General features: G+C 41.8%; 1 protein-coding gene across 1 annotated transcript in view; it reads right to left on the minus strand.

Annotated features, from left to right (window-relative positions):
* The window catches only part of PAH (phenylalanine hydroxylase), a 73858-nt gene extending 53757 nt beyond the window's left edge, over positions 1-20101 (minus strand). The window contains exons 1-2 of the mRNA XM_039252483.1: positions 20008-20101; positions 13269-13376 (exon numbers count right to left, since the gene is read on the minus strand). Of these exons, the coding sequence (XP_039108414.1) occupies positions 13269-13376; positions 20008-20064 (165 nt within the window). The 5' untranslated portion in view covers positions 20065-20101. The remainder of the gene's footprint in view (positions 1-13268; positions 13377-20007) is intronic.
* Between the last annotated feature and the right edge of the window lie 763 nt (positions 20102-20864).

Raw genomic sequence — 20864 nt, forward strand, 5'->3', positions numbered from 1 at the left:
TCTCCCCGACTTGCACTCTTTTCGTCTTTCTCTTTAAAAAAATTAAAAAATAATTTAAAAATATATTATGCACATAAAGAAAAGAAAAAATACATCTTTTAAAATGTGAGTGAAGTTTTTGGCTAAGAACTCTCAGCCTAATTCTCTAAACCATTTTTTTCCCATTTGAATCAATTTGTTAATAATTAACTCTCAAGTTTGGCATGCAATTTCCTTATTGGAGTTTTTCCAGCTTATCCGTGTGGATCCTTAGATACTGATAATTTTGGTTGCTAAGAGAGGCTTTTGAAATGAACCTCCAAACATGATTATGATCATAATTACCATTTAGTAAATGAATTTTTATTTTTAAGCAAGGGATCTGTGTAGGTTTACAAATCAACCCATCTAACACTCGCCACATCTTGGATGAGGGACAAAGAAAAAACTCTTTCAGTTACTCCACATGGAGATCTGGATGGGGCAAGAAAGGTTTAGAGTTGAGCATTTTGAAGACGATTTCATAATTTGTCCAATAATTGATTTATGCATAAAAGATAGCTATGTAATGTCTTAATTAATCAGCACTCTTGAGCAGAGAATGAGGACTCAAAGAAAAGTAAATAAAAATGAACAGCCTATATCAATAAGGATTTGCCAGAAATCCCTTTCTGTTCCTGTCCTTGAGGAAAATCTTTCTAAAGGGGGTTTGGTCAACTGGTGAATAAAACTACAGATACAGAATTCACAATCTTGAAAAATGGGTCCATCCTTCTGGATCTTTTCAAGCATAGGGCTGATCCTTTCCCCCTTAATTTCATTCCTCAAGAAAAGGAGAATAGTATGGTGAAAAGAGTGTGGGCTGTGGAACCAATCTGAGTTCAACTTCTGGTTCAGATGCTCACCACCTTTGAATACGTCAGTTAGTCATCTTAAACTTTTGTTTGATTATGTTTAAAATAAAGATAATCATATTACCTGGCATCTCAGTAAGAAAAAGGGGAAAGTCACCTCATATAATTTTGGCTTCACTGCTGGATACCCAGTAAGGACTTACTATGCTCTGTCTCTCTCAACTTGGAATAGATACACATTTTCCTGGGAGGCAAAACGCATTATGTTTTGAGTTATTTTACCCTTTAATATTTGCTTTACCCTATGTTTTTCTCAGGTCGTTTCCTGAAAGCATGTTTCAAAAGGGAAAAGAAAAAGCTGAAGGTATTTTCGGATGGGACTGGGCTGGAAAAGGAAAGCCTTTTGGACTAATTACATGCTGTCTCCTTAGAACAAACTTAAATGAAGTTATGTTCTGGCCTATTCCAGAGGTTTCTGGGGACAACATCAAAAATGTTCACAAAGAATGCCCCAGATCATCGGTCTTACGTAAACAGACAGGAACTTTCAAGAGCTCATTTAATCAAGCACCTTCCATGTGCCAAATACTGCTCTAGGTGTTGGGAAACAACAGTGAACAGAGCAGGAAAAATCCCTGCTTTTCTGGAGCTTATATTCTCGAAGCAGGAGATAAACAGTAACTATGAAAAATACGTAGAATATACAGTCTTCAGATGGAATGGAGAAAAATAGAGCCAGAAAGAGGGATCAGATGTCCCAGAGGTGCCATGAAGGTGCTATTTGAAACAGTGTGGTCAGGAAGGCCTCAAAAATTAAACAAGTGACATTTAAGCCCAGACCTGAAGTCAATGAGAGACAAGCCATGAGGAAACAGCAAGTGCAAGGGTCTTGGGGCAAGACAGTGTACAATATGACCAAGGAACCCCAAGCAGCCTGGCATGACTGGAACAGAATGAGCAAGAGGGAGGGCAACAGGATCTGAGGCAGAGCAATAACCGAGAAAGACTATCAGCCATTACCTGAACTTGGCTTTTCACGCAGAGTGATATTAAGAAGCTATGGAACATAATCAGACAGAGAAGATACACTCTTTGACTCATGTTTTAAAAGGAGCCACTCCGGCAGCTGTTTTAAGAATAGACTATATGAAGCAAAGGCAGAAGCAGTCTGGAGGCCACTACACTATTTGGGGTAAGAAACCACAGTTAAAAGTTTAGAGAAGAGGTCTCGTGGAGACACAAGCTCGGCTGCTTATGTATTTTACGGATCTCTTGTGAGGGGGCCGGGAACGGCTCTGGCTGATCAAGAATCTAGAAATTAAACCCACTGGGGTGAACAGGAAACCACAAACATTCAGGAAAGTGTGGGCAGCACAATGAAATCCTAGAGTGAGCTCCAGATCCTTCCCCACTCTGCTCTGGAAGAGAGCTGGACCGTCAGCAGGATTCATCAGCACAGACCATCTTTTGGGACACACTCTTGCCTCCTCTGGAAGTACCTCTGTTGTCATTCTGGGTCTTTTCTTCCCTCAGCCTTGTCCCTCTTTGTCAGATTATTTCTTCTCCACCCTTCCCTGCACTTACTGGGGTTGCAATCAACTCAGAGGAGACCCCTCTCTGGGGAGAACTGGGGAAGCCACCCAATCCGGGCTCTTCTCGAGGCTTTGGAGAAAAGAGCCTTTTTGCCGGTGCATTTCTCTTTGTACCCATTTCCTGGCCACCAGAGTCACAAGACCAAAAAGACCCTGCATCTTGGTTCAGCCCAAGCTACTGAAGACCAATCACAAAACTCCCGAGCTGTCAGTGCGTCATGGCAGTGTTTAAATTGTTACCATGGGAGATCAAACTTCATAATAAAAGTTCAAACTGTAAGCTCTGTGTTGCTATTTCTCAAATACGTCCTGTTCTAAACTGCTAAGCAGCTAAAAACCAGCACTGATTTTCAATTAGAGGCTCTTCTAGTCAATACACCATCATCTGACCTGTACAAACAGTTTAGTGCAACACCATTTGTACGGATAAACAATGATCATGACCTAAATATTCCACCAACAGGAGAGGTCAGGTATAGTGCCCAGTGAATATACAGAAGGGGAAATGAACGAGCCAGCACATCATGGACAAATCTCTCAAAAACAACGTTCCCCATTCTCTCATCAGGAAAGAAAATTGCAAAAATAGAGTTGCAATATGATTGCAATTTTATGAAGAGTCAAAGCTTGCAAAACTATGCCATAGATCACTAAAGGGGGGCTCTCACAGCAAAACATAAAAAGGTCAGTGGGAGGAACATCGAATTCAGATTAATAGCTACATGTGAAGGGGAAGTTCCTGGGGAAGGCTACCCAGGGGCTTTAGTCATTTGTGCAGTGTTTCATTTCTACACATTCAGAAAAACTTCTCTAGTAACGAACCATAGAAATGATCCCTTTGCAATGTTTCATTCCTTAAGCAAGGAGTGAGTTGCGTGGGTGTCCTTTACATCATTATCTGTACTGGAGGCTTTAAAGAAAATTCAAAAAGTCATCTGGGCTGTAAAAACTTTTTTTCCCCTGCAGTGAAACTCAAAGCTCATCTTATTTTGATGAAAGAAGCAATGTTCCAGTAAACAGTGTACTGCTCACGACTGCTCCGGACCTACGCCCGGAGGGGTAAAGGCAACCTTCGTGGCTCATTCTAGATCCTTCCCCGCACCCAGGAGTCACAGACATGACCTTAAAGTCCAAACTTGAGAGAAGTAAACATTGAATATCTGCTTAGATGTCCCCTCTGCAACCCAGCCTCTGTCCCCGGGAACACTGAGATGTCAAGATAGAAAGGATTTGAGGATTCTGTGACCTGACCACTTGTTTGTTCCCTCACGTCAAGTCATCTGTTTCTTTGTTCTAGAATGAACTTCCCCTTTCCTCTCCACTGGTCACCCCTTTCAAGTTTCACCTTAAACATTACGTCTGCAAGAAACCTGCCCTGGCTGACTGTCTCACAGAGCCCTGAGCTTCTGTCATTTCTGTCAGGGCAGAGAATGACTGTCTGACTCGCCCCAGTCTCCCCAGCGCCAATATAGGATCTGACAATGGTAGATACTCAAACAATATTAATTGAACGCAGAAATGAGAGAGGATGAGCTCACTGAATATCCGATGGGGAAAAGGCACGGGTCAGCTGGGCAGAGGCAGAGCACAGGAAGCGAACATGATAAACACTGACTGGAGCTCTTCCATTTGTTTCCAAAAGCCCAGGCTACTGTGAAAACAGGGTGAACTCTGAGGCACTTTTGGCTCTAAGTGTCTAGCCTTGGGCAGCTGGCTTAGTCAGAACCTCTGTCTCCATCAACTAAATGATGCTAATTGAGCATACCCATGAACTTCCGCGCTCTGTATATCCATGTATTTGCTTGTTCCCTTCCCTAGAGGATCTCTGGTAAGGTGATTAGTGGAAAGCTGGCCAGCGGAGGGAGACCTCTTTGGAACTTCCCCAGGGAGGTGGCATCTAATTTTATAGCCCATTACTAAGCTCCTTGCAGCAAAGACTCTCAGGAGACTATTTTTTCTAAGAAGGAGCAGGACATGAGCTAGTAGAGGCTAAAAATATAGAGAGCTACAGAAAATGTTTATTTTTTTTAATGTTTTATTTTTTTTATTTTATTTCTAGGAGAGAGAGAGAGACACAGCGTGAGCAGGGGAGGGTCAGAGAGAGAGGGAGTCACAGACTGAAACAGGCTCCAGGCTCTGAGCTGGCAGTCAGCACAGAGCCCGATGCGGGGCTCGAACCCACGAACCGTGAGATCATGACCTAAGCAAAAGTCGGACACTTAACCAACTAAGCCACCCAGGCGCCCCGAGAGCTACAGAAAATGTTTAAATAAATGCATAAAGAATAGAAAGTTAGAACAACTGAGGACAGGGGATGCTGGCAAGGCAGCAGATAGAAGCTTTGGTATATTCCTAATTGTTGTACCCCAGTTCACCAAAACATCTGCTTTGCTGCCTCACCACCCAGACAATATACGTAAATACAGCTCTGTGTCTTTATGATAAATCCCAAACCGATTGTGTTACATTCTGAGGTAGTTACTGGCTGAGGTTTACAAGGACGTAAGTCCACTGCCGGGCAACAGCTTAATGGAATGATGACTTTGGTGCTAATCACCTGAGGAAAGGAATAGGCAAGAAAGTTTTCACCATATGGAGTCAGGCCAGGGGGGCCTCATGGACTAGGCTCACACGACTGTTAGTCTTTCATTCATTACTCTGAGCATATAAGGTTTAGCTAAAAGTCCTCTCTGCTACAGGACGTCAAAGGATGGTTCCGCTCATTAAACATGGACAGGACCACAGCAAAGCATTCACAGAGTATAGGTGATTCTCCCGTATGGAATGTTCTCTCTCCATTGCCAGTCTTGGGGGAGCTGGAGAGATATTTATCCTTTGTCTCTATTAAGGAAAGGTAGGTTTATTTATACCGTAATGTTTGCTTTTATTCTGCTCTGCCTTTTGCTGGCTGTTTTCATAGTAGTAATGCTTGAAACGAATGCCTTCTAGCACCCTTCGACCATAGAGATATTGCCTTTATGTGATTTGAAATTTGCTTCCTGTAATTTCTACATCTTGCCTTTTTACCTCTGAAGTAAAATAAAGTAAAGGAGGGTTTTTCTTCCATAATGGTCCTTCAAATATTTGGGGGAAGAAAAGACATTTCATGGCCTCATCTTCCGTCTTCAAGAGAAACAATCCTTGTCCTTTAACTCCTTTTCATATTGGCAAGAATTTAAGGGTCCCTGAAGTTCTAGGCACTCTAAAAATGTGGTGCATATAATGAGAGTTAATATTTATTGAGCTCTTATCCTGTGTCCACTACTGTCACAAATATTTTACATGCATTAATCCATGTATCACAGCAGCCTTATAATACGGGGTTATTACTTCCTTTATTTTAAAAATAAGGAAACAAGGGGCACCTAGGTGGCTCAGTCAGTTATGATTTTGGCTCAGTTCATGAGATGAAGCCCTACATCAGGCTCTGCTGTATCAGCATGGAGCCTACTTGGGGTTCTCTCTCCCTCCCTCTCTGCCCCTCCCTATCTTTCTTTCTGTCTCTCAAAATAAATAAAAAAGAAACAACTTGTGTTTAAAAAAATAAAAATAAAATAGAAGTAAGGAAACAAAGCTACCAAGAGATAAATAACTTTTTCAAGGCCATCCAGCTCATAGGTGGTGCAACAGGGTGTTGCACTCAGTTTGGTTCCTGACAGTATATACTTAGCCCAGTCCTGTTCTACTTCTCAGGGCCCCAAGCCTAGGTTATAACTGATGGTCTGGAACATATAACTCTAAAACAGCATAAGCTTGTGAAACACTCATGCCTTCAAAAATGTTAATAGGCCTTCCTTGAACAAGACCTCCTGGCCAAATACATTTGGGAAATACCAAGCAACTTAACATTGGATAAATTTCCTCTCTTCAGGGCTTCTCAGAGTCTTTAATGTGTTTACATGTACAATGGATTTCCAAAATCTAAATGTAGAACTTTCTAGATGTATTCACCATTAAAACTCTTTTCTACTAAAACACCTACTAATGTGTAGAATGTAATAGACTATTGTTTAGGAAACACTGCAGAAAGTATAGTTTAGTCTTTCATTGGCTTTGCTTTTTATTACCTTTGGTTTTGTCATACATGGTCCAGAAGTTCAGTGTCAATGACACAATTTAAGGGGTTTGTCTGTATTTCATCTAATGCTTGTTCTTATGCCTCATTCACAAAGATATCATGAGAGATATAAATACACAAACACACTCTGGCCACCACAGTCTCTCTGCTCTACCAACCTACTCTGCTTTTCTTTAATGGTCCTGCCCCAATTCTTGGTCATTGTCATTTGCCTGTGAATGCTCACAAACTATATTAAGTCATTCATTCTAGATTTTTAACTTTGTTTTGGAAAGAAAAATAAAAAAATCATGCACCAGCATACTTCTCAAAACTAGAACAAACTATCTAAAAATTTGGATGGAACCACAAAAGACCCCGAATAGCCAAAGTAATACTGAAAAATAAAACCAAACCGGGAGGTATCACCATCCCAGACTTTAGCCTCTACTACAAAGCTGTCATCCTCAAGACAGTATGGTATTGGCACAAAAACAGACACATAGACCAATGGAACAGAATGGAGAACTCAGAAGTGGACCCAAAAGTATACAGCCAACTGATCTTTGACAAAGCAGGAAAGAATATCCAATGGAAAAAAGACAGCCTTTTTAACAGATGGTGTTGGGAGAACTGGACAGCAACATGCAGAAGAATGAAACTAGATCATTTTCTCACACCATGCACAAAAATAAACTCAAAATGGATAAAGGACCTGAACGTGAGACAGGAAACTATCAACACCCTAGAGGAGAAAGCAGGAAACAACCTCCTTGACCTCCACCGCAGCAACTTCTTACTTGACACATCCCCAAAAGCAAGGGAATCAAGAGCAAAAATAAACTGTTGGGACCTCATCAAGATTAAAAGCTTCTGCACAGCCAAGGAAACAACCCAGAAAATTAATAGGCAACCAACGGAATGGGAAAAGATAGTTGCAAATGACATATCAGATAAAGGGTTAATATCCAGAATCTATAAGGAACTCACCAAACTCCACGCCCGAAAAACAAACAACCCAGTGAAGAAATGGGCAGAAGACATGAACAGACACTTCTCCAAAGAGGACATCCAGATGGCCAACAGACACATGAAACGATGCTCAGCATCCCTCCTCATCAGGGAAATACAAATCAAAACCACACTGAGATACCACCTCACGCCAGTCAGAGTGGCTAAAATGAGCAAATCAGAGAACTCTAGATGCTGGCGAGGATGTGGAGAAACGGGCACCCTCCTACACTGTTGGTGGGAATGTAAACTGGTACAGCCCCTCTGGAAAACAGTGTGGAGGTTCCTCAGGAAACTAACAATAGAACTCCCTTATGACCCAGCAATAGCACTGCTAGGAATTTACCCAAGGGATACAGAAATGCTGAGGCATAGGAGCACATGTACCCCAATGTTCATAGCAGCACTCTCCACAATAGCTAAAACATGGAAAGAGCCTAAGTGTCCATCAACAGATGAATGGATCAAGAAGATGTGGTTTATCTATACCATGGAATACTACATGGCAATGAGAAACAATGAAATCTGGCCATGTGTAGCAACATGGATGGACCTTGAGGGTGTTATGCTGAGCGAAATAAGTCAGGCAGAGAAGGACAAATATCATATGTTTGCACGTATAGGAGGATTAGGAGGAACTTGACGGAGGAACAAGGGGGAGAAGAAGGGTGGAAATGGTGGGGGAAAGGGAGAGAGGCAAACCATGAGAGACTCTTGAATGCTGACAAAAACTGAGGACTGATGGATGTGGGGGGGAGGGGCGGATGGGCATGGAGGAGGACACTTGTGGGGATGAGCACTGAGTGTTATGTGGAAACTAATTTGACAATAAACTATTTGTGAAAAAATAAATAAATAAATAAATAAAAATTGTTTGTAAAAAAAAAAGAAAAATAAAGAAAAATAAAAAATCAGGGCTCTGACTCTCTCTAATCTTCTAACAGCCTTCTTATCATTATATTTTTCCCAAGATCTCTGATAGGGTTCATAGATCACATGCGGAAGGGATAAAGGAAAAGACATTGTATGAGCATCTTCTGTAGGCTCAACTCGTATCACACATTTTATGTAGCATGTAAAATCTCATAGTTCCCTGGAGGTGTAGATCATTAGCCCCACTTTACAGATGAATAAACACAGGGATTTATGTTAAATTATCTGCCAAAGTCAATGATATCTGGGATCTAAATTGCACACTACAAAACTGATGCTCCTTATATGTTTTAGATCACAACATGTAGCTAGTATGCTATTTGGAACTAAAGATAGGAACTCATCTAAAGGCAAATGAGGGATCCCTTGAATCCTCATAAAGTCTTGGCCCTAGAAAGCTCCCTAATTCGCTTGCTTGGAAATATCAGATGGATGCCAAGACAAAGTGGCTTTGCCAAGGACCCAGATCCTGAAATACTAAAGCCCAGCCATGTTTCTCTTGGTTTTCAATACATTATTCCAGCATTCCAAGTTCAAAGACCATTCTCTTGAAAAGAATGCATGCAAAATAAAGGCTATGTTGTTTTGCTTTCTCATAAACAAGTGATTTTTCTCTGATAAAAATGATAAGCCTGGCATTTTAGAATCCTAGTCAATTTCTGAGGTTCTACCAAATTATGTACATACCTTAGACAAGCTATTGAGCTCACTGAACTTTAGTTTCCTTGTCTCTAAAATGGGTATGGTATCACCCACCTCCACTAAATTATTTAATTTATAGAAAATATTAAAAATTTCTGAGTATTAAATATGATTTATTTCATGGAAACAGTCCCTGGTGACAGTTCCCCAGTAACAGCTTAGAGCACTGGTTCTCATTCCTGATTGGGCATCAGAGTCATCAGTGGAATTTAAGGAAAACTCAAGAACAAACAAACAAAACCCAAAAGTCATAAAGGAAGTGACTGAAAATATTAATCACAGTAGAATTTGAAAGTTCAGTATGACAAATAATATGATAAATCCAAGTAAAATAAAGAGATGGAGAATACCACAAACAGAATGGTATTCAGAATACATAAGTAATCTGTCAAGAAATCAGTAAGAAAAAGATAAATTTGCAGCAGAAAAAGATTAAAACCTGAATGGAGAAGTCACAGTTTACAAAAGAATAAAATTCGATGTCATGTAATAGGAAAAGACACCCCATCATTTCACTCATAATCAGAGAAATGAAAATTAAAACAATAAATTACCACATTCCAGGGCGCCTGGGTGGCTCCATTGGTTAAGTGTCTCAACTTCAGCTCAGGTCATGATCTTATAGTTTGTAAGTTTGAGCCCCACATCGGGCTCTGTGCTGACAGTTCAGAGCCTGGAGCCTGCTTCAGATTCTGTGTCTCCCTCTCTCTGCCCCTCCCCTACTTGCACTCTGTCTCTCTCTCTGTCTCAAAAATAAGCAAACATTAAGAAATACAATTAAAATATAAACTACCACATCCCACCCATTATATGGTCCACAGTTAAAAAGCAATAATATGCAAATAACTTTAGAGTATAGAGAAAGACGTATTCCCACAGTGAACTAAGGGAGCATAAATTGTTAAAGAACATTTGGAGAACAACTTAGTAGTTTCTTTTAAAACTAAAAATGTCCATGACCTAAGACCAACAATTGAAATTCTAGCTACCTACCCTAGAGAAATATTTGCACATTGCATACAAAAAAAAAGAGAACAAAGTACCACAGAATGGTCTGTGACTTCAGAAAATAGGAGACACCATAGATGCCAAAAATTGGGGACTGGATAAATAAAATATGGCCCATGCATTTTAAGAACTTCTCTTCAGAAGTTAAGTTATTAACTTAACTTGTATAAATCTTAAAAACACTGCATTCAGAAAAAAAAAATATATAGCAAGTCTTCTCGGACACTTAATGTGTAACCACTCACAGAGTTTTACATGCATTAAGTCATTTGATCCTTAGATCTGCTCTTTGAAGCAGATACTATTATTTTTATGAGGAACTGAAGCACAGACAGGTCATACAACTTTCCCAGAACCGCGGCTCTATCTCTCCAGAGTCCACGCTTTTGACAGCTCTACTCACCTGACTCAAAAGAGGCTGCAAAACAGTGTGTATAGGCCAGTACTTATTAGTATCAATATCATTTTGTAAAGGACTGAAATATGGGAAGAAGCATACTAAGCTTATATTAATGCTGCCTTGGCCAGGAAGTTTGCAGCATGATGGGATTGAGGGGAGAGCAGGAAACAGCAATATCTTTCATGCTGTATTTCTTTTTCAAGAAACAGTAGGTTAATTTGTAATTTTTTAAACCATAATTAAACATGATAAAATGAAAGCGAACTTGTCAGAATGTCAACAGTGGTTGACGTGGATGAGGGGAATATGGGTAGTTATTTTTCTTGCCCTTTGATACACATTTCAATTTGAAAGAAAGAAAGAAAGAAAACTTGGGGGTGGGGGGCGCCTGGATGACTCAGTCAGTTCCGTGTCCGACTTCTGCTAAGGTCATGATCTCGAGGTTCATGAGTTCCAGCCCCACACCGGGCTCTCTGTTTTCAACAGAGAGCCTGCTTCAGATCCTCTGTCCACCTCTCTGCTTCTCCTCCACTTGTGCTTTCTCACTCTCTCTCAAAAATAAAGCAACATTCAAAAAAAAAAAAGAATACCGGGTGACAGATCCTTTTCCCCAAAGAATAGGAGGGTGGAGCCAGGATATTTGTATTTTAAAAAAACCTCCAGAAATTTTCAAATGTGCAGGGACAGCTGTATTTGGCAGAGGTGTGGGGTGCTAGAGAGAGCTCAGGGCTTTGAAATCCAGGATCCCACGTCCCATCATCACTGCACATTCATTGTGTGATTTTGAACAAATTACTCGGCCTCTCAGAACCTCAGCTCCTTCATACATAAAATGGAGTAATACATCCTCCTCCCATTTGAATGGGAACCAAAACCAGCACCCTCCATGTCTGGTTTATCACATACTGTGGTTCCACAGATACTAGAATTTGACTTTCTATCTTCCCTCAATGCTTTGAGTGATTGTAACTTAACTCTGCATTTTACCAGGCTGTTAAGAAGGGTAGAAGGGACGCTGGCCTATACAACGTCTAGAGCAACTTCTGAAATATATTTGGGAAAAAAACTGACATACACTAACAAAAAGAAACACCTTTACTTTACTAATCACTGATACAGAGACCTGTGTTTCCTCCTCTGTGAATGTATATAGTAATATCACTTATTGACCATGGCTATTGAGATTGGGGATAATGCTTTAAAAAGTTCACCCAGAGTACACACACATACACGCACACACACTCTTTGGGTGCATTTTATCTAGTCCTGGTAATTTAGTTACTTGTGGTTTATTAATTACACTAAAAACATCCTGTTAATTTACTATTACTTAATTTCTTAACCGATTAACACTTGGCCTCTCAAGGGGAAACTGCTGAATAACTACATAATACAAAGTCTAAAATGTTGCATAGGAGCATTTTACAGATACATTCTCATGAACAGTTTGTCATTCAGAAAGTAATCTGTCTCTCTTCTCATTTCTTGAAAAATTTTTCTTGAAAAATTTCCATATACTCTGTAACCAGTTCTGTCTATTATTAGCATCATGTGTTAGTGTAGAATGTGTTACAGTTAATGTACTAATACTTATGCATTTTCATTAACTAAAACCATATGTTTTGAATTTTTGTAGTTTATGTTTAATGTCCTTTTTCTGTAGTAGGATCTCATTCCAGACACCACATTACATTTAGATGTTACATTCCTTTAGGCTCCTCTTGATTATGACAATTCCTCAGACACTTCTTGTTTTTGATGACCTTGATAGTTTTGAGGAGTATGGGTTAGGTGTTTTGTATAATGTCCTTTAACCGAGACTTGTCTGACGTTTTTCTCAGAACTAGACTGGGTTATGGTTTTAGGGGAGGAAGACCACAGAAGTAAAGTGTCATTTTCATCGTGTCCTATCAAAGGTTCATACAATCTACCTGACTCATCACTGCTGATATTGACCTTGATAACCCAGCTGAGCTTCTGTCGGGCTCTCCACGTCCTTTCCAACCCATCTGGTTTGGAAGAAAGTCACACTGGGTCACGTGCATTTAAGGAGCACGTGCACTCTTCTCTCTTGAGTACAGAATATCTACTTACATTGTTTGAAATTCTTCTTCATGAGACATGTGTCTCTATCCCATTTATTTATGAAATCAGTCACCAGATAGGATTTTATTAAAGAACTTCGGGTAAAAATTAATTTGTTCAAAAATATTCCTTCTTAAAATCCAGGACAAAAATAAATAAATAAAGCCCAATTTACTTTGCTTGTATTTAAATTTAACTTTATTCTTAAGTGAACATTTAATATATATAACGCTGGTCTGTAGAGGATATAAAGATGACTGAGCCAAGGCTCCCTGCCTGAAGAAACAAGCCCAGACAGAAAATGTATATGCCTAACCAGGCAAATAAGTGCTGCAGTTAAGAGTAAAGTGCTTTGGGAACACTGAGAAGATAGTAATTAATTCAAGAAGAGCTCGCTAAAAGAAGTCTGAAATCAGGGCCAGCTTCCTGTGTGTGCATCCAGTGACTCTGAACAATTCTATGAATGGAGAAACTGAAGCCCAGAGAGAATGAAAGACTTCACTAAAGTCATACAGTTGGTTAATGTGAGAGCCTGTGCTGAAAAGCAAGTCTCCCACTTCCAGAACCCATGGTCTCATCACTGCTTTCAATGAGGGAATAACACAGAAGTCTGCTATGCATTCTCCAAGGCGGAAATGAATACTTACCTCAAACAAGCGCAAGACTTTGGCCAGGGCACCAACTTCTTCTTTGAGTGAGAAGATCAGTGATATGGCACCATTTTGATTGGAATTGTCTTCAATATAGCTTGTTTCCTACAAGATTAAGTGCTCCTGGTTAAAAGTTTTCCTATGAAACCTGAAAGCAAAAGGCCAGCATAAACTCTCTTCTAGTCAAGGCTTGGAATGCAATGAACTACATATATTCCACACAGAAGTATATGATTTCTGGTAGAAAATAAGCAAGTCAAGGGAAGTGATATTTACAATGATACTCCTAGGTCAGGATTCACTTTTAGAAAACTTTAATTATTCACTGATATCACCAGTCACCCTATAAGCTCCATAACTTTTAATGAGCACCTACCAAGTGCTGACACTACGAGGGCTCTGAGATACTAAAATAAATTTAAAAAATTCCCCATCCTTCAGGAGCTCAATATTTGGCTTAATAGACACACGTATAACACAAAGATCCCTAGAAGTGGTATAATCCAGTTCAAAAAGTGTCCAGGGAAACCCAGAAAATATGGTGGGGAAAGTACTAAAAATGGGTGTTGAAGACCAAAGACCTCTTCTGTCTTCTAGTAATCAGCTGAAACACTTTGGGTAAATAGCTTGGCCTTTTTAGTTTCCTTATCTGGAAAATCATGCTAATAATAAACCCTGTTAAAGCAGTATTCACATGATGAAAAAAAAAAAAGATAAAACAGTTTGCATGTAAAAATGATGGAAATATGGGGCACCTGGGTGGCTTGGTCGGTTGAGCATCTGACTCTTGATTTTGGACTCAGGTCACGATCCCAGGGTCATGGGATTGAGTCCTGTGTCAGGCTCCATGCTGAGCGTGGAGCCTGCTTGGGATTCTCATTCTCTCTCTCTCTCTCCCCCTCTCCCCTCCTCACACTCTCTGTCTCCCTGTCTCTAAAATAAAATAAATAAAACTAAATTTTAAAAACATGATGGAAATGTTGTAAATAAACAAGAATAACTTCTTGGCCTTTGGCAAAGATCCCAGGGAAGCATTATGCTCAGGAAAGTTTTGTCCTGTAAGCTGGAATCTAAGATATCCGATTATTGAAAAAGTCACAAAATACGTAAAAGTAACACAAATAATGTACTGGAAGAGGGATGTCTTAAACTATATAGCAAAGTATGTCAAAGATCTAGCACTTTCTACATGCACATGATCGCAAACTACTGTGGGATTAGGATTGGCATTTCAGGGTTTGCTGAAACCTTAGTTTTACAATAATAATATACATAAGCGCCATGTGTGCCGACAAATAAACAGCATAGACCTCAGCAAACTAGGAAGAAAAAAAAACGTGCAGAACAATTACTCTCTTAAAAGCAAGTTAATGAAATTAGTGGAATGGCTGTTACACCCTCTCAGTGAGAAGGCTGTACCGGGCAGACTCTACCAGTGACTCAGTATAATAAGCCTTGCATGAATACTGATGACCCTCAGGATGAAATTCCTTTCATTCAGAAAATCCAGACTTTCCCAGAACCTCACCCGAAACAGAGGTGTGGGGCAACCACTCCATTATTTTGCAAGTGGGGAAACCATGGGCCGGAGAGACAAAGGTGTGACTCCTCTGAAGTCACACGGGTGGTGGGTAGCAGGTCGATAACCCAGGCCCCAAAATTATCAGCAGGTGTAATTACAGGGGGCTTCAAATGAACTGGAAGTTTGAACTGTTATATATCCCTACATGAGCCATGATATTATCTTTCTTAAAAAAAAAACAAAACAAAAAAACAAAAAACCACATTTGTTTTGTCTTTTTAGAAAATTCCGGTAGAGTTACTCTACCATTTATTAAGAGCCTATAATGTCCCAGACGTTATAATAAGCACTTGATTTGGATTCTCTCATTTAATTTTGATACAATTTAGGAGGCAGTTTTTATTATCCAGCAGGTTGTCTGCTTTTACTGATGACAAAATGAAATCTCAGACATTGGCAGTCAGCGATGGCGCCAGGGTGGGGCCCCACGCCACTGGAGCCCAGCATACGTCTGTGAATCATGGCTTCTTGTAAGACTTTGTCTTGCCTCTCTCTCTTTTAAACCCTGCCACAGATAGGCAGAGGAGTCTCTGACGTCCGTCTTCTTCCTCCCAGAGAACACTGAGCCCTTAGTCTTTTCTGGTTTCCTTGAAATGACAAAAGATTTCCACTTCTGGTTCACTTGGCAACATTTTCTTCTGTTGGCCTCCAGGAAAATAACACATTCCAGATACACGTCAACAGGTGCCACCCATGACCGAGGCAGTTCAGACCTGAATGTACCTGGGCTCCAAACTCCATCAACCACCTTCAGGCTCCTCCTATCTGACCTCTAGAAATGACCCTCGGAAGTCAGGTCCTTCTTCTGTTCCTCCTGCCACCACTCTAATCCAGCCCTTAGCGATCTGTATCAATCTGGTTCTAACACAACTTTGCTTGGGTCCTTCTTTTTTTTTTTTTATTTTTTTTTTAAATGTTTTATTTATTTCTAGGAGAGAGAGAGAGAGACAGCGTGAGCAGGGGAGGGTCAGAGAGAGAGGGAGACACAGACTCCGAAATAGGCTCCAGGCTCCGAGCTGGCAGTCAGCACAGAGCCCGACGCGGGGCTCGAACCCACGAACCGCGAGATCATGACCTGAGCGAAAGTCGGACGCTTAACCGACTAAGCCACCCGGGCGCCCCTGCTTGGGTCCTTCTAACTACTTCTACTCCCCAAGGCCAGTGGGAGAAAACACTTCTTTCTGATATTCAAGAGTTCCTTGGTGTCTTATCTCTGGAGGCCCACCCACAGGTACTGCCTCTCTAGCAAACTGTCTCTCTCCTTGCCTTGTCAGCTCAGTAAAATATATGCCCTGCACCAGCCTCCCTTCTCCCCTTTCAAACATCTTAGGCTGACTCTAAAGCCCTCCTGGGTCTCACTTCTGTCAGAAGACCTCTGTCCTGGGGCGCCTGGGTGGCTCAGTCAGTTGAGCATCTGACTTAGGCTCAGGTCATGATCACCCAGTTTGTGGGTTCGAGCCCCGCGTCGGGTTCTGTGCTGACAGCCAGCTCAGAGCCTGGAGCCTGTTTCAGATTCTGTATCTTCCTCTCTCTCTGACCCTCCCCGACTCACGCTCTCTCTCTCTCTCAGAAATAAATAAAACATTAAGAAAACATTTTTTTTTAAAGACCTCTGTCCTCTCCAGCTGAAGTGAAAAATCCCTCCTTGACCTATGCATTCCATTTGGTTTCTGATGTCCATGTGGGACTTGACTGGCAGAGCTGGCCCTGTTTTTAGCTCTACCCCCTTCTTTTGTAGTTGGGGGAACTATGGGCTAGGGAGAGAAAGGTTTGACTCCTCTGAGGTCACACAGGTGGTAGGTCAATAACCCAGGCTCCTAAGTATCATTCTGCACAATTCCCTCTGCTGTGTGCATTACATCCATATTAAGGCCTCTGTGTCTTGCAGACAAGTAATCTAATACCACTCCTGAGAGCCTACACTAAGCCACACCTGCCCCCTTCACTTTCTTCTTTCCCCCAGTTCACTTTCTAGATAAGATTGTCTATGAGTGTTCTTTGTTTTTCCTGGGCCCTGCCCTAGTCCATCAAATATGAGTGTCTGGGGTAGGATCTTAGAATCTGTGTTTTCAAAAGATCTTAGGTGGTTCTTAACCATGGAAGATTTTGAAACCACTGATAAATACACAGCCTAAGTTTTTAAATTGTGACTTTTCCCAACTATGTCTGCAAAATCACAGTTGCCATTTATTGTTATGAATATTAATAATAGGACTTGGGATTGAATGAATCCCCACTATGTGGCAGGAGCCATACTTGGTGCTTTTTGTAGTTAACAAACATTATCATTGGCAGCAACGAGTACTATTATAAGAGTTTACAAGTAATAGCTCATCTGGTGATGTAAGAGCCCCATGAGGTGGGTGATGTTATTTTGCAAATGAGGAAATAGACTCCTGTAAACTTAACTGGATTGTCCAAGGACACCCCCCTCCACCCAATGAGTGGCAGAGCCTGGATTTGAACATGGGTCCAACAGTTCCAAAATCCTTATCCTGCCTCCCAAGAGAGACAATAAATAGCTTCCCTTTGCAAAACTTGAGGGACTTTAAATGAAAAGAAGCTCAAGGGAATTTGTGAAATAACGTGGCCTTGGGTAGATTCTGATTCCAACATTGCTATATTGATCCAGGATGGGACCTTGGGCAAGTCTCTTCCAGAATATATTTGTATTGGCTCGTCATCTATGTCTTACTTGTTTTGAAAAAGTATATGAGTTAGCTTAGAAACACATGTAGACCCAAAATGGGTAAAGTAGAGAAAAGTAGCTCAGAAACTAGATAGGAAGAAATAGGGCCCAGAAAATGAACTTCACTAGTACCCAGGAAGGAAAGAATTTTGATCATTGGGCAATACATTTAACAGCAGAAATACATTCTCTATGGTTGTGGCTAACAAATACATCCTGTTATCTTTGGAAAAGAGCATTTTTCAAAATGGCAAACAATAATACTCTTTAGCAAGGTATTCTAGGAGCGCCTCAATCTTAGTGCTATGGCAAGAGACCTGTACTTGCGTGTGTGATTACATGCATACACATCCACAGTGTAAGACAACTGTAAACAAGATGCAGACATCCTGCCATGGATACACTATAGCCCATATTCCAACGTGTTTCTACAGGAGAAAGAAGTGTGACAGATGAGCGCCCAGGGTGTTGAAGTGAGATCTACATTTGAACACTGCCTTCACCATTCAGAGCTATGATTTCTCAGTTCCTCTCATCTTGTATTCCACTGCCCTGTTCTATTTTTCTTCACGGCTCTTTTCTCTCCATGAAATTATTTGTTCATTTGATGAATTTTGTATTGTTTTTCTCCTCTACTAGAATGTAAGTTTCACTGGCTCAGAAATTTTGCTGTGCCTGGCACACAGTAGGTGCACAATAACTCTACTGGGCGAATGAATGAACCAAACATCTCTTGCAGGGTTGTTGTGCCTGTTGTGTGTGTGGAGCCCTTGACGTATCACATGCTCTCCAGTGTTATATTAGCATTACATCCAGCCCTTGCTGTTCACCTGGGTTGGAAGCGTTGAGAAGACATAAATGACATCTTTCTTGCAGACTGTCAGAGCTGGAAGGAATCCTTAAGACTATTCCAATCCAACTCCTCCCCCGCCCCCCACCCATCCTCAGTTTTACAAATACCAAATTGAGCCTCTTCACCCCAGTTATATGACTTTCCCAATACACAGCTCCAGTAAGCCAAAGACAGGAGCCCACGTCTCCTGACTCTGTCTCCAGTGTCCCTAACCACCGTGCTTGACTCGCTGCCTCTGTCTCTTGCCAAGGTTCCATACATGTTTTGTTGAACAAATAAATTAGTTCTGGCTAGACACTGTGTTCCAGGAACTGTGCTAAAAGCTTTACAGACACTATTCCATTTCATTCTCATCCTAACCCTAGGACGTGGATATTTTTATCCCAATTTTTCAAATGAATAAACCTGCAGCTTTGCAAAGTTAAGTGCCCTGCTTTCAATGCAAAGGTATTACCAGACATGTTGCAAACTCTCTTTTTACCCTCAGTCATCATAATCTGTGGTTCTCAATCTTCTAAGTGTTCTATGAATAAAGCTTTAAGCCCCCATGGCTTGCTCCCTCGCCAGATCATAGCCCCTAACTTCCTCCCACGGTTGCGGGGCCCCCACTGTCAGCAACACCAGGACTGAATGATGACCGAGCCAGAATCTCTTCTGGGATCTGACCTCCACACCGTCCCTCCTCAACACAAACTGTCTCCCAAGTGCTACCTAGCCTTTTCAAAGGAAGTCTTTCTCACAGGACTCAATACAAAAGTCAGCCCAGAGTTCTGTGGGCTCTCTAGTTATACTAAAACATTAACCATCCTCTCCCCTCCAGCCTCTGTTCTCTCTCACTAATCTTATAAATGACAGATGTCTATAAATTCACATTATCTCCCAGAGCTGGGCTTTAAGTCTGAACCCCAGAGTCTACAAGTGTGACAAGTCAATTAAAGAATGCATTCTGTCATCTTTCACCTCAAGAGAAAGGCAACAGGTCTCGGAGAACAGAAAACACCCTGAGCATTATCCCCGAGTCACATTAGGATTCTCTCACATTCCAAGTCTAGGGCTAAGTCTTGTTCATTTTCCTCTCTGTTTAATTTTCTCCTTCCCCAGGTCTGAGTAAGTCCAAGACTTCTTCATGCCTCATTTTCTCCCAAAGGTGAAAAAAAGGAATACTATTTCTTACAATTTTGCCATTTTGAAAGGTGGCTGAGAGTACTTCGTAAACAACACAGGAGAGCAGATCTAGAAGAATCCCACCTCCCATACCAGATCATTGAGAACCAGCCCCTTCACTGTAGGGAAGAGATAGCAGGCAACAGAGAGGGACTGTGACTTGTCAAAAGACACACAGCTAGTTGGGGCAGCTCTGGAAGCCAGACCCCCAACTCCTAAAGCAGTGCTCTTTCCCTGAAAGCCACACAGGACAGATGTCCTTCCCTAGGGAACAGTCATTGAGGGTATGTGGTATCTCTTGCCTTCCTGGACATTTTCATCGAACTCAAATAAGTTCAGACCTCTCGTGGGCTTAAGAGAGTGGGAAAGAACATTCCTCAGACCCTATCCTGCCGGGGACCAACCGGCAGGTCCCTCCCTGCCGCAGCTGAGGCCAGCGCTGGCTCACCTGTCCGTCAGACAGCTTCCTGCCAAAGCCTCGGTTTTCCAGGACCACAGCCGACATGCTGGCTCCCTGCGCGGTAAGGTCTCTAACTCTGGGGCTTCGGTGGCAGGCAGGTTTGCAAACAGCACGTGCTGCTGAGGCTTTTAACCTGGCGTGAGGAGGAGAGGAGAGATTCCAAGGATGTCCCCTGCCACGTACCAGTCACAGTAAAGCCCGGGGGCGTTGTCCTGACGCAGCGCGCTCCGGGTCACCTGGCCGGACATCCCAGAGGGGAGGGTGTGGCGGCCGCTGGGAGGCCGGACTTGGCCGCCCTCGATGGGGCATGGGGCCACCTCAGCGCTGACGACTGGACGGGGTTGGCACCTCCGGGAAACAAGAGCACGGGAAGCGGGTTCTCTGCAGTGAGAATAACCCCACGATCTTCTGATGACAAAAATTGTAAGAAATAACCCTTTCTTCCCCAACCCCCTCCCCGTAGGAGCACAGCCAGCATCTTAATTTAGATTTAGATTAAGGGTGGGGGGGGCGGGGTCCTTTCTATTAACCATTAAGCCAACCTTCTTTCGATGCTTTGACTTCAAAAAGCTACCTGGAGGCAGTGACATTGTGAAACCTGAGCTTTCACAGCGGCTAAAGAGCAAAGGTAAGAGGCAACTTGGGTTGAACTGCATTAGCGTGCCCTCCAGCTGTTTACGTAACTGCGGGGAGCGCTCAAAAGAGAGGCGATGAGCCACCCTGTCAGGATGCTAAGAGAAGATGAGTAAGAATAAGAATGAGGTAACGCGTTACACATTGAGTACAGTTCTCGCCATATAGTTAAACACTCAATAAATAGAAGATCTTGTTTAAAAGTATGTGAT

The sequence above is a fragment of the Hyaena hyaena genome, unplaced genomic scaffold, assembly GCF_003009895.1.
Source record: "Hyaena hyaena isolate Hyena2069 unplaced genomic scaffold, ASM300989v1 scaffold_417, whole genome shotgun sequence".
Lineage (NCBI taxonomy): Eukaryota > Metazoa > Chordata > Mammalia > Carnivora > Hyaenidae > Hyaena > Hyaena hyaena.